Source organism: Dermacentor andersoni, chromosome 7, assembly GCF_023375885.2.
Source record: "Dermacentor andersoni chromosome 7, qqDerAnde1_hic_scaffold, whole genome shotgun sequence".
Classification (NCBI taxonomy): domain Eukaryota; kingdom Metazoa; phylum Arthropoda; class Arachnida; order Ixodida; family Ixodidae; genus Dermacentor; species Dermacentor andersoni.
Genome location: NC_092820.1, coordinates 32,381,256 through 32,395,685, shown reverse-complemented (window position 1 = coordinate 32,395,685; position 14,430 = coordinate 32,381,256). Strand labels below are relative to the sequence as shown.

General features: G+C 45.2%; 1 protein-coding gene across 1 annotated transcript in view; it reads left to right on the top strand.

The window, feature by feature from the left end:
* Nucleotides 1-14,430, top strand: part of LOC129385945 (uncharacterized) — a 35,573-nt gene that overhangs the window by 9,993 nt on the left and 11,150 nt on the right. Inside the window, exons 3-5 of the mRNA XM_072289441.1 lie at nt 37-90; nt 692-763; nt 4,574-4,651. Of these exons, the coding sequence (XP_072145542.1) occupies nt 37-90; nt 692-763; nt 4,574-4,651 (204 nt within the window). The remainder of the gene's footprint in view (nt 1-36; nt 91-691; nt 764-4,573; nt 4,652-14,430) is intronic.

The window sequence follows — 14,430 nt, the reverse complement described above, 5'->3', positions numbered from 1 at the left end:
AACACGATTAATGATGGATCGTCTTTTGCATCGCAGGATGAACGCAGTCCTCCCTTGCAGCTGTCGTTCAGGCGTACCACATCTGATGAGGTAATTACCTGTGTTTATCTTTGGTGACAGTAAGCAAACGTTGCTTTTGCTGGAATAAGTATTGCCGTTCATGGTGGCTTCTTTTCTCTTTTAACAACGCATTCCAATGAGACTGTCAAGTAATTTAGCAGATGCCTCTTGAGTGCGCAGGCTTTCGCCTTCACACTCTTTGGCATATCCTAAAGTGATTGTCAATTTTTTCGCATGTTAGTAACCTAGTCAGGGTACTGTTTCCACTGATTGTTGTGACAATGTGGGCTATGCAGATAATCAAGGATTGCGCCAGAGGTTATCTGTTCATAGCGCGTCGCTTATGCATATGTATAACAGTTATCAACGCATGCTGCGACCATACATATTTACTTGGCACCACTATATTATAGCATAGGCAAGATTGGTTGTTACGAGATACCAAAATAACTGCTAGATTGTCTTTTTTGTTTTTGGTTCATGATCGAACCGGGCCTATCATTCAGGGTCTGTTCAGTGGTTGCACGTCTCATGAGGTAATTGCTGTTTATGCTTGGTGACAGTAGACAAACAATGTTTTTGCTGGTATAAGTCTTGCAATTACTGGTGGATTGTCTTTTCTGCATTCTAGGAACCATGTGAAGGCACACTTCCCGTTGAGAACGACGACATCCTGGATAATACTGACGCGGTTGACGCAGAGGTTAGCTGTGTACAACTCATTTTATGTGCAATACTTGGCGTCAGTGCGCATATTTTAGCAACCGGACTCATTTCCGCAAAATGAAATCGTATCTCTTGATGATTTCGTCATTTCTTCCGGTATTTTAAAGAGCCACCTTGTTGTAGAAATACTCTTGTTCACGGTCCCTTAGGTAGCCTCATTGTTGAGATAATCGTGACAGGGGTGAGCTATGTATATTCGGTTAATTTATCTTCTTGCACTTCAGAATGGAGATGGGAGTGGACTACGGAAGAAACAACACGGAAAAATGATGTTACGCTGCACGCATTAGTTGTGGTAGTGCGCACGTTACCCAATCTTGCTTGAAGTTAAGCGCTGCATCGTGACGCATCATGACATAAGCAGCATAGAAAGCAGTTAACGCCAGTTTGTATGAATTCTTATTTCTTTATATGAGTTACTGCATCGCGAAAATTCTCATTACTATCACTAGCTACAAGTTCCGCGATAAGTGAGTTAAATTTGTTGAATGTACGTGGCAAGACTGTAAAAATGCTTGAATACGTTTCAGCCTCTAGTTAAAGTTCATGAAAGCCGCTGTCTTCCTAGGTCAGGCGTTGGTGAAAATTTGCTGTATTAACCTATTTATTTATTTATTTATTTATTTATTTGTTTATTAAAAGATTACTGCCAGCCTCTGATTAGAGGCCTTAAGCAGAAGTGGTTATATACATGACGAACAATAATTGAGTACAAGGTGTGAAACGTGAGCAAAATGAAATAGCACTGAATTTGAAAATGTGAACAGCGTGTCATTTTCAAAAACGTAGCATTTAGAGCTAACAATGTACAACGATTCCAGAAGAAGAAAGTGTAAAGTGCTCTTGGCGCTAAGTTGACGAACACTTAAGAGACAGAAAAACAAAAAAAGAATATATGTATACAAAGCGTGGCAAACGACTTCAGAACATATATCCTATCAAACATAACGTAGTAGCGTGTATAAAAATGTGTAGCAGTGGCAAACGCATCGCAAAGCACGTGCGTTCAGTTACGTGGAAGGACAGGCCGAAAAAAAAGAAACAAAGGTGCGAAAAAAGGAAAGGAGGGCACTGATGTACCCCGCTCATTTATACAATTTCTTTAAGCAGTTTTAAGAATGATTTATTGGTGTTGCAAGCAACCACCGCAGCAAGAAGTACATTCGATTCCCTAAAGGTTCAGGGAAAATATGAATTTATAAACGCTTTCGTTTTGCAGTAGTAATCTTCAAGCTGCTTAGCGCGGATATACCGAGTTGATCGAAGAGCGAGAGGCTCGGTATACATGTCTTTGTCGATGCCTAATTTTCCATAATAGAGCAGATACATGTACTTTAATCGTTCTTTATATCTCCGTTTTTGTAGGGTAACTAGTTCTGCTGTTTCGAGCATATCACTTGGTGATGCATATCGGCTAAAGGGAATTCAATAGAAATCTTATCGCCTTTCTCTTAATTTTTTCCACCTTTATTATGTTAATATTGCTATGTTGATCCCAGACGACGGACCCATACTCGAGAATCGGGTGGACGAAAGTTTTGTAAGCTAGTAGCTTTATCTCACGGGGTGAAGCAACCCCTGAAGTAACCAAGTTTCTGCATGGCTTTCTTTTCTATGTATGCCACGTGCTCATTCCACTTTAAGTCCGAGCTGCTAACTACGTCCGAATATTTATAGCTTGTCACGCCGTCTAAAATTGACTATCGATCGAATACTGATTGTTTAAGGGTGTCGTTTCCGCGTCACGGTCATTGCTACAGTTTTTTGCGCATTTACTTTCATTTGCCGCGTGCTGCACCATGACTGCATTGTAGACAGCGAGGCACTTAACAGCGATTGGTCAGCAGGGCTACGGATTTCTTGATATAAAACGCAATCGTCAGCAAGCAATTTTATTTTAGTTGGCAGTTCCTGTGCAATATCATTGATGAACATTAAGAAAAATAAGGGCCCAAGCACTGAGCCCTGTGGGATTCCGGATAGTACAGGCCCTGAACGTGAATGTGTTCCGTCTATGTTTACAGTTTGCCATCTCGAAGTAAGGCATGCTTGAATCCAAGACAGAAGCGACTCATTTTTTAAGTATAGGTTTCAATTTCATCATGAATTTAGCGTGTGATACCCGGCCAAATGCTTTTTCTAAATCTAGAAAAATAATATCAATTTGCCCTTGCTCATCAAGAATAGTTGCGAAATCCTGAATGGTTTCTAAAAGCTGAGTAGTGGTTTAAAGCCATTTACGAAGTCCATGCTGCCTGGGGTCGAGAAAACCATGAAGCTCAGGAAAAACTGTTAGGTGTTTAAAGATAATGTGCTCATAATTTATGATGAGAGCCATGGTGGAGCGACAACCTTTGATCGGTGCCATGTAAAGGGTGAATCGCCATCTGACTTTTTTTTCATCAATTATGATCACCGGCATCATTGCCATTGTAATAATCATCAGCGTGACCCTCAGAATAAATTGGTTCGTAATCGTCATCACCATAAGCTTAGTCACATTTTTACACTGCAGTATCTTCAAGATCAGCCCACGAAATAGGCTGGAAACAGGAAACGCGATACGAAAAAGTGCCAAGCCCTCGCTAAAGAAGACCATGTTCACATGCCAGTGTTGTTAAAGTTAGCAAGTTTCTGTCATTATATGATGCGTTATGAACGGTTGTTATTAAAGCGCAAATGGAGCATTAGAAGGAAACAGGTAGTTTCTTCGCATGCAGAGGGCTTTTCAGTGAGTGCGAGTGATCGCTGTACAACCTGTAAAGTATGGCGACATAAGTGACCTAGCCTGCTCCACTACGCGCGTTCTCAGGTTTATGTCTGCATTGTGCCCGCGGGGGTTAAAATTTACCGTATTTTCGGTCCAATTTTCCGTTTATATGGGCGTAGTGTACGCTTTCAAATATTAGAACAGATTCGAAAAATATTCGCATTTGCAAATAGTGAATATTCGATTCGTTATTCGAAATTATCCAATAGTCGGACACCCTAAATGATTTTACTTGTCATATACTCGACAACAATGTTGACCATGGGCTAAGTTATTACATCGTATGTGGTGAACTGTCTTATTTTGTTATTTCATGAGCCCAGTGACGGCAGGTTTTTTTACTCGGCAAAGGGGCGTACTCGGTAATGCTGACATAGTTCAAACACAGGTGGGCAGTACAACTATCACTGACGTGTAACATTTCGCGACCGTTTGCAGAGTAGAGCGCAGCCCTGGCAAGCATTTCTATAAAAATCTGTACGCTGTCGGATTACCGAATTGTTGAATGCTATCGGATTATTCGAACTAATCAGTGTATCGCTTTCATATGTGCATTTCCTAGGAACAATGTGGGACAGAGTTTTGTGGAGTATCAATGTAAATATTCACAGCACATTTTGGGAACATGCAACACGAAACATTGGGTTAGTTTCGGCATTTATACTAAGTAGGAGAGTCTTGCTGCTGATTGCGGGCTTCAGTTTTTTGGTTAATAACGTGTGCACCAAAACCACTAATCAAATCTAACGAATTATGGGTAAATGCGCACATGAATGGCAAGTGTTCGCACTCGTGTTTGCCAAGCAGCATAGAACACCTTTAAGACCAACATTATTTATCTGGTTCACAGAGCATTTTTAGTAAAACTATAACGACAAAACCTTGAAAAAAATTAGAGATCATCCTTCTTGAATGATTGAATGCAGTCAGTATGCAGCTTGTAACAAGCACATTCAGTTCCAGAATCAATAATTTATAACTGTGCATTATTCTATTCTGTGATCTCTTGCATTCTAGGCACCAAGTGAAAATGGCCCTCCCCCAGAGTCGTCATTCTGCGGCATCTTTGGCAGCAATGAAATAATTTTGAAAAAGGTGCGTCATAGACAAGTCGGTCTTATTCAGTGTTGTGTGAAAGCTTTATAGCCTTTGCAGGATTAGTAATACGATGTAACGCCTAGTGCCTGCGGCCGCAGCGGCTGGAATTGAAGACAATTCGCACCGTACGAAGCAGGCTTGTTAGTGTGACATCAAATAACAGTTGATGCACGGCAGTAGTGCTGGCCATGCACTGGTTAGTACTTAGTCAAACCTCTCGATAACAATGTCGTATCCTAAAAAACCTTCGTTGTAACCGCCGTTCATTATAAGCATCAATATTCGTTAGACGCTGATATTCGAGAGCAATGTAATATACTTCGTTGTATTAGATTATTGAGCCTCAATGTTTCATTTATCGTGTTCAGTCTTTAAACAATAAAGCGTAAAATTTTGCACCTGTAGTGGCAATAAGGTTGAACAAGAACATTAGCTGTACACACAGTTGTGTAGTGGCCCACTCCACGGCCCTGTTTCTAAGCGCAAGCACCTATGGCCTCCACATTTCCGCATGCGTGTCATTCAACTCAAATGCATAGCGTCTCGCCAACTTCGTGAAGTGCAGTTAGGACTAGGGATCGTTGGAGCCAGAGAAGGAAGGAGGGGCTACTCATGGTCCACTACTAATCTTTCTGTAACTCGGGGCGCGGAAGCTGCTTGGAGGCGGACCATGGAGGAGACACTTGTGCTGGTTGTTTTAACCGTGTAACGGCCAACGTACCGTATCAGCTTTCCTTTCACGAAAGGTAAATAGTTGCGAGTATAATATATGCTCCGTTACTTTGCAGTCGCTTGGAGATTAATTATATTATTTTCATTCCACCTAATTGGATAATTAGTCTTAACTAATTATTCAACTTCTCAAATAGTTTAATTAGATTAAAAGTGTCAATGAGAAAAAATAAGATAACGTCTTCGTATTGCAGTGAATGCAGCCGACTTTATTTTTGTGCTCAACCAGAGGCGAATAATAGGTTGGTGTTGAAATGAGCTGGTTTCTCAAAGACGTGTGATTGTAAATTTTATGGAAAAGGCAGAGACAGAAAGCCTTTCGCCGTAATGGCAGCGATGCCAATAATAAGCTATTTTTCATTAGTGTTACGCTGGCTGTGCGGTTGTAATTTGAAAGGATAAAGCGAGTTGCGTTATTCTGGAAAAGTTCAAATGTTTGAGATAGATTACCTTGGTAAGGGTACCAGATTGAAGCTGCGTATTCCAGTTTTGATGGAACAAGTGTGTTAGAAAACCCTGGTTTTCTAACACACTTCGGAGGCTGTCGGGAAGGAAAAAACGTCTGTTCCGTGATGCGAAACGCTCTAAATCTTGTTCAAAGTGGGACAAGTACTTCAAATGCCTGCGCAAATATACTAGCACTTTGAAACAATCCAAAAAGAAGTTCTTCCACCACGATTTGTCTAACATCATACGTGTCAACCCCAGAAAATTTTGGAATATTCTGAAACCAAACAATAGATCCAATAACATTTCCTTGACTTATCCTGACGGTTCAAACGTGCCGCATGATCAGCGGTCAGACGTAATGAACTCATATTTTTCTTCTGTTTTCACTCGTGAGCCTGCACTGAAGGACTTTGATTTGCCCAGCCACAGTTTTCCCCTCATGTTTCCCATTACAATTACTTCTCAAGGCATTATGAAACTTATTGATAACCTAAAGATTTCTAGTGCCCCCGGGCCAGATAACATCACTGCTAAGATACTAAAAGGTACGAAAGCAATTTCTAGTCTAATATTACAAATAATTTTTACCCAGTCCATTACTGATAGTTCACTTCCAAATGACTGGAAGATTAGTAAAGTGGTACCGGTATATAAGTCAGGCAGCCACTCTGATCCTTCCAACTATCGCCCCATTTCCCTAACGAGTATTCCCTGTAAACTCCTAGAACATATAATATATTCGCAAATAGCATGTCACCTCGGTAATCATTCCTTCTTTTTTCACAATCAGCATGGTTTCCGGCCTGGTTTGTCATGCGATACACAGCTTTTTGAATTTATTACTGAACTTCACCTGAATTTAGACTCATCACTTCAAACTGACGTCATATATCTAGACTTCGCCAAAGCATTTGACTGTGTTCCCCATCAGCGGCTTTTGGCCAAACTTTCATGCCTCGGTCTCGACCCTCTCGCACTGTCATGGATCCGTTGCTTTCTTACTAATCGATTCCAGTACACAACTATCGGAAATCATTGCTCAGCCACTGCTAGCGTCATCTCCGGAGTACCACAGGGGTCCGTCCTCGGCCCCCTACTCTTTCTCATCTTCATAAACGACCTTCCCAACGGCATATCATCAAATATCCGACTTTTTGCAGATGACTGCGTAATCTACCGTCGCATTACAGACCCAGCCGACCATGCAACGCTCCAAAAAGACTTACATTCATTAGAAACCTGGTGTTCCAACTCTTTAATGAAACTTAACATCTCCAAATGTAAAGTTATGCAGGTATCCCGTAAACACTCTAACAAGAATCACTCGTACTTTTTAAACTCGACAGCCCTATCCACCGTTGAATCGTATCGTTATCTCGGTATTACTATTAATAGCAAGTTGACCTGGTGCGACCATATAACAAAATTGGCTACCGAAACTAATAAATCACTTGGTTACGTCAGACGTACCCTTGCGCTGTGTCCCTCATCCACAAGAAAACTAGCTTATGAAACTTTTATTCGAAGTAAACTTGAATACGCCTCAGCTATTTGGAGCCCGCACCAAGCTTACTTAATTAATATGTTAGAATCAATACAAAATCGTGCCGCTAGATTCATCACTTCCAGGTACAGCCGTGAAGAAAGTGTCAGTGCGATTAAATCATCTCTAGGACTCGAACCATTGGTGTTGCGTCGGAAAATTGCGAAACTGTGCCTTTTGCAGCGACTTTATTATAACTTCCCCGAACTGCATGGAAGGCTTCTAATCCCACCAACCCGTACATCTCGTCGCCTTTTTAACTCTTGCAGCATCCAGCGCTTGCATGGTTCAACGTTTTCTTTTAATCAATCGTTTTTGCCTAGCGCCATTATAGAGTGGAACAATTTACCAGATAGAGTTGTCAATGAGCGCAACCCCATTATCTTCAAGCAGCTGCTTACTGATCACCTTAAACCCTAACCTTATAATGACCGTACTGTGCCTTCATTCTTTTGCGATTGCCGTCTCGCATTGTGACTGTTTTGCTGATTTGCTCTTGCATTCTATTCAGCGTGCCTCTTGGCTTTTTTGCTGTTGTTGTTTGTTTGTTTTAATGCGAATCCACAGGCTGAGTCTTGTAAGAAATTGTAACCATATCTTTGTTTCTATCCTTATCTTCTGTAACCCCCCCTTATGTAATACCCCGACAGGAGTCCTTAAGGAAAATAAATGATGATAAATGATGATGATATGCGAGTATTCTTAGAGGGACAGGGGCTTTACAGAAGTTGCGCCAGAGAAACCCTAACGTGCGGTTAGAATTAGAGATTATCGAGTGAATGTGGGGTATCCAAGTCAGAGTAGCAGATATGAGAACTCCTAAGTACTTATAGGTAGATACTGTCTCTAGTGAAATATTGTTTAAGTTGTAAGACGGAGGGACAAATGTTCTGACGGGAAACGCGCATTATTTTACACTGGCTAAGGTTATGTTCCATTTTCCAAGTTTTACACCAAATTGCGACAAAATTAAGGTAGGCTTGTAAGACCTGCTCGTCACTGAGGTCACGGACTTCGCGGTAAAAAAACGCACTCGTCTGCATATAAATGCATTAATGGAGACACTTGGTTAGGTAAGTCATCAACATAAATTTAAAAAGCAATGGAACTAAAACAGAACCATGAGGAACACCGGATGTTACCTCATATCGTGGTGAATCGTGGTCGTTTATAGTAACACACTGAACGCGATTAGTAAAAAAACACTCCAGGCATAGCAGTAGATTAAGATCCAAATTAAGCAAGGCCAGCTTATACATTAGTAATGTTTGATATACTTTGTCAACTGCCATGAAAAAATCAAGAAAAGTACAATCAGCACGGGAACCCTGGTATAGTAGAGCATGCAGCGAAGGCGTGAAAAGAAGTTGCGTTTCAAAGGAAAACGAGCGCCGAAATCCATGTTGTGACAATGTGAAAAAGGCATTACTTTCAAGAATGGTAAATGGTTGCGGGTATAATATATGATCCATTACATTGCAGCGAATGCTAGTTAAGAAAATGGGTCTGTACTTTAGTGGTGAAAGTCTGTTACCCGATTTATACAGGGTATCCCAGCTATTTTTACCTAGAGTTTAAATATATAAAAATGCCACGTAGCTGGTCAGAACAAAAGTAATGTTGTTTGCTGTCGCTTGGAGACACACGGACTATTCTTTTAGCCAGAGTCATAGGTGATGGCCTTCGTCCGTGAACGTACTTGTGAGACAGCGAGAAGAGTGCTACATCATCACAAGTGTTCAAAGAAAGAATTGAAAAATATTTTTAGTTTGCGTAATGCTTCCGCTGTAGTTGCAATATTGTGAGATAAATCGAGCGGCTCCATTGTGGACTGATTAGAGCATAGTGGTTAAATAAGCAAGATTAGGGGATCATAATGAAGAAGCAAGTTCAAGTTCAAGTATTAATTGACGCGATGTGTTCACTGGCTAGTGATGCTAGTAATGTTACCTTTTTTTCAACAAAGCCCTGTTATCATGAGCTGATTGGTTTAAGAAAGGGATATCCAATAATATAAAAATATATTTGCTGGGAAATGTAAAAGAGATGGGGCTTGTGTGTTGTTGAACACGAAAAACAGCGTATATACAGGCCAAGTTAAATGTACAGGGCATGTACGCTCCCCCACAAAATATTGGGAAGCGTGCGAGCGCGTGGCAAAACGGCGCTTCTCCCCTCCTAGCAGCGCCCCCCTGGTGTCGAGACCGACACCTGCGCGCATGCGCGTCCCTCCGAGACTGCAAGCTGTTTCCGCGCTTCCTCCTTGCGCGCCGGCGATAACAGAGCGCAGTCGCGAGGTGTCCCCCTTGCGATTGGCGCTGTGGCGGCTTCGACGAGCAAAACTTCGTTTATACACAACTGAAATCAAGAGTTCATTTTCGACTTGCCTGTCTCCTTCTATAGAGCGCGTTTGCTGCCACCCTCTTCTGCGGGGGACGCCCCGTTCGTAAAAAGAAAGAAACAATGAAGATCGTCCTCGAGAAGGCGCAGCGCAGAAAAAAAAATTGCTTGTTGCGTTGGCCACCGGGCCCTACGCGTACGTGCTCGTGACTAGACTAAAAGCTGCCGCAGTGGTGCGCGCAGGCTGACGCTTCGCATAACTTTGCTCGTTGAAGGCGCCACAGCGCCAATCGCAAGAAGGGCACCTCGCGGCTACGTTAGAATATCGCCGGCGCGTATGCCGGCGCGCAAGGAGGAAGCGCGGAAACAAGCACGCTTGCAGTCTCGGAGGGACGCGCATGCGCGCAGGTGTTGGTCTCGACACCAGAGGTGGGCCGCTAGAAGGGGATCGCCGCGCACTCGTGTGCTCCGCAATATTTTGTGGGAGAGTGTAGACATGGGGCTGTCCATTTCGATTGTCCCGTCGTCCGCGCCGTTCGCTGTGTTGAGTGCTAAACCAACTTGCCTCGCTTAAAACACTTCTGCGTGCTGCCGTTACTCGATATGTACTTGGAAGCGTTATAGTAACGCATTGGCAAGAGTGGTTGCTAGCACGAGACAACACCACGTGTCAAGCATGTTTCCCCATTTAGGTATCGTTCTGTATGTTGTTCTGTATCAGAACCTGGGATGAGATAATTAGCTGGGTCAATGTTTGGCGATGTATTGTCACCATGGGCAAACCGCGCCTTTTCCGGGGGATTGGCTTTCTTGCAATTTAATAACCCAGTGAAGGCACTCTTCTTGCTAAGTACTGTAGCACTGTGGATAATGCTGACGTGATGAAGGCAGAGGGGAGGCGTTTTTAGCATACGTCACTTATGTATAACATTTCTGAACAAAAGTGGAAACCACATTTCTTTCTGTAATGTAAGGTAACAACTCTGTGCTGTTTCGTGCCCTTCATCCAACCTTAATTCGAGTGCCCTTGACCAGATCATCTGTTTGTGTTGTCTTTACTTGGCTTTTACTTGTCAAAACCATATTTCAGCATAGGAAAAATGGTTGTTGCTGGGAGATAAGACCCTTCCTGGTGGAATATTTTCTACATTTTTTCAAAGCAGTCCTCCCTTTCAGCCCATGTTCTATAGCAGCCATTTTCATAAGATACTTAGATGTGTAAGCTAAAGTAAGCAAACTACATTTTTTCTAGTAAGTAATGCCATTCCCGGCGGATTGTTTCTTTTTCATGTTAGGAACCAAGCAAAGACACTATTCTCGCTGACCGCGATGTCATCGTGGGTGATGTTGACATTCTTAAGACAGAGGTGAGCTGATTATAGTGTGGTAATGTCAGTTATATACTTTTTATCAACGATTGTAGCCACCGCACTTTTTTACATTGTAGCAGTATAATACACTGTAGTGCACTGCTACGTGCCACTGTGATCCGATCACAAAAGATGATGACGACATGCCCAGCACGCTGACGTTGCGCGAGCAGTGGAATCAGCGGTTACGAAAACGAAGGTCAGTGGCGATTGGTCCCGCTCCCACCTGTATAAGTCGGCTCTGTTAAAATATAATTTGTGGACACCAGGCACCAGCGGTTTTTCTGTGGGGTTTTTCTTCACCTACAAATTGGTGACTCCGCCGCTTCGCTGGACCTTCTGCCGCAAGGAGTTCGAGACCTGCTGTCTTTGCTGTTAGCCTTCTATGAAGTAAGTCATGGCCTCGGATTATCCCAATCAAGTACTGCCGTCAGCGCTACCGCCCAGCGATCCCGAGGTCTCCGCTCTCAAGCTCCCGGAGTTCTGGTCGTCGGACTCGGAACTTTCATTCATTACCATCGAATCCTTGTTCCGTCGCAACCGCCTCAGTTCGTAGTTGACTATGTTCGATCACGTCGTTGGAGCGCTTCCACCTCATACTGCTGTAATTTTTCGCGATCTTCTACGCTGCCCACCCGTCGAATGCCCCTATGACCACCTTAAGGCGACATTCACCCAGCGCACGAAAGAAACTGAGCAGCATTGATTACAGCAACTTCTTACATTGGAGGAGCTCGGCGACCGCAAACCTACCGACTTATTGCGTCGCATGCAAATCTTGGCTGGAGAGCTGGCTCCTCCAACCGACAGCGCACTTCTCCGGGAACTTTTTCTGCAGCGCCTTCCACCACAGGTGCACATGATCCTGACCGTGCCTTCATCCTCGACACTGAAATATATGGCGCAGTTGGCCGACAAGATTATGGATGTCGGTTTTCTCTCCGTTGCCACAGCCCATCGCTCTCCTGACTCTCCGTCCCATGGCGAAACCGCTGACGACAGCTATGAGCATCTCCTCAAAGCTAACGAGGAGCTCACAAGGCAAGTAGCGCAATTGACTGCTGAGGTCGCTGCCATCCGAACACGATAACCGCGTTCTTCGTCACAACCTCGCCGCCCCAGCCCCGGTCACTCTGAACACCGTTCTCCTCCTCGCATTACGGTTTTCTGGTACCACTGTCGCTGCGGCTCTCGCGCAAACCAGTGCCGCCAGCCCTCCTCCTATGCTGAAAACAGTTGGGACGAACACGGACAGCGACCGCTGTTCCCTGCCCCACGTCCAGTTGTCTTTTCCACGTCACCGACCGTGTCACCAAAGGCCGCTATCTCGTCGACACTGGCGCCGAGATCTTCATCCTTCCTCCTACGTTGGCTGAGCGCCGCCATCCTTCCGACTCACCTCCTCTCACCGCGGTCAAAGCATCGACCATGCGGACCTACGCCCAAAAATCGGTGACTCTTGACATCGGCCTCAGCCGTACGTATCGCTGGAACTTTGTCATCGCGGCCATGCGCCAAACCATCATCGGAGGCGACTTTCTTTTGCCCTACAAGCTCGTCGTCGACGTGCGGTGCAGCCGCGCCTTGGACGCCGAGACGAACTTAACCGTCCAAGGCGCTTCCTGTCACACTCCACCACTCCAGCTTGTCCAGGCCCACATGGCCGTTCCCGACCCTTGGTCAGTCGTCCTTGTCAAGTTCCCGGACCGTCTTCCAACCCCTCTCCTTTCAGTCCTCGGTCGCTCACAGCGTGACACATGATATCGTCACAACTGGCTCTACCATGTTTGCTCGGGTTCGTCTTTTCGCGCCGGATCATCTAGCTGTCCGCAAAGAGGAGTTTGAGCACATGCTTGATCTTGTCTTCATGCATCCCTCCTCCAGTCTTTGGGCCTCGCCACTCCATATGGTGCCTAAGAAGGCCGGTGACTGGCGCCCCTGCAGCGATTGCCGTGCTCTCACTGCCCCGGGCTGGTGCAATACCTCGCTTTCAGCATTTTACGTCAGCACTGTACGGCTGCACCATTTTTAGCAAGGTCGACTTGGTGAAAGCCTAAAACCATGTTCTTGTGGAGCCCTCAGATGCTCCGGAGGCCGTCATTATAAGACCCTTCGGCCTGTTCGAATACCTGCACATGCCATTTGGTCTTCGTAATGCGGCCCACACCATTCAGCGTTTTGTTTACCAGGTATTACGTGGCTTGACGTGCGCCATTGCCTATCTTGGCATCCTCGTCTACAGCACCACCGCCGAAGCTCACAAGCTTCATCTACGTCAAGTGTTCAAGACTGGGCAAGCTTGATCTTTTTGTTAACGGTCCGAAGACCGAGTTCGCTGTTACGGAGTTGGATTTTCTTGGCCGTTGCATCAACGCACACAGCTTTCGTCCACTCTCGACCCGCGTCACAGCCATCCGTGAGTTTCTTCAGCGTCCACCACCATGCAACTGCCCGAATTTCTTGGCCTCGCAAGCTATTACCGCCGCTTCATTCCTCGCTGCGCCAATATACCGCAGCCTCTCCACGAACTTCCCTCTGACCTCAAGACACAGAATCCTCCCGCGGCCTGGAACACTCGCTACACTACACCGCCGCTACACTGCTACACTGCCGCCTCACTACACTCGACCGTGTGTTTAGAGGCATCAAAGAAGCCGTTGCCAGCGCGACGCTCCTCGTCCACCCACATGCGACACCTCAACCTCTGTCATAGTTCACGCATCGGACACCGCTGTCAACGCAGTCTTGCAGCAGTTCGTTGCTGGTGCTTGGGAGCCCATCGCCTTCTTTTCCAAGACGCTTGCGCCCCCTGAGCGCCGCTACAGCACGTTTGGCCGAGAGCTGCTTGCCATATGTTTTGATGTGAAGCGCTTTTCACATTTCATTTTTCACTGGCGATAAACCACTGACGCGCCCTAGTGTCCAGCAGCACCCCCTACGCTCCCCGCGAAATCAGACTGCTCGCCTACATTTCTGAGTACACCAGCGACATTCGTGACGTCAGTGGAAAATCCAATGCCGTTGCCGACGCACTTTCTCTCACCGCCATCCATGCAACGGACCACGGCTGACCGGTCATCCACTTCACGACCGTGGCTACCACCCAGAGTGTCGACGCCGAGCTCCAGCTGCTTCATACGAGCGGCACCTCTCTGCTGTTTAAATATATCTTGCTTCCTCACTGTGACGTGCCCCTCGTTTATGATACGTCAACCGGACGTCCTCGTCCTTACGTGCCTCGCCCATACCAACGGCCCGTCTTTGATGCCCTCCATTCATCCTGTCATTCGCACGACACTGCGACTCGTCACTTCTCGTTATGTGTGGCTCAGTATCAGCGC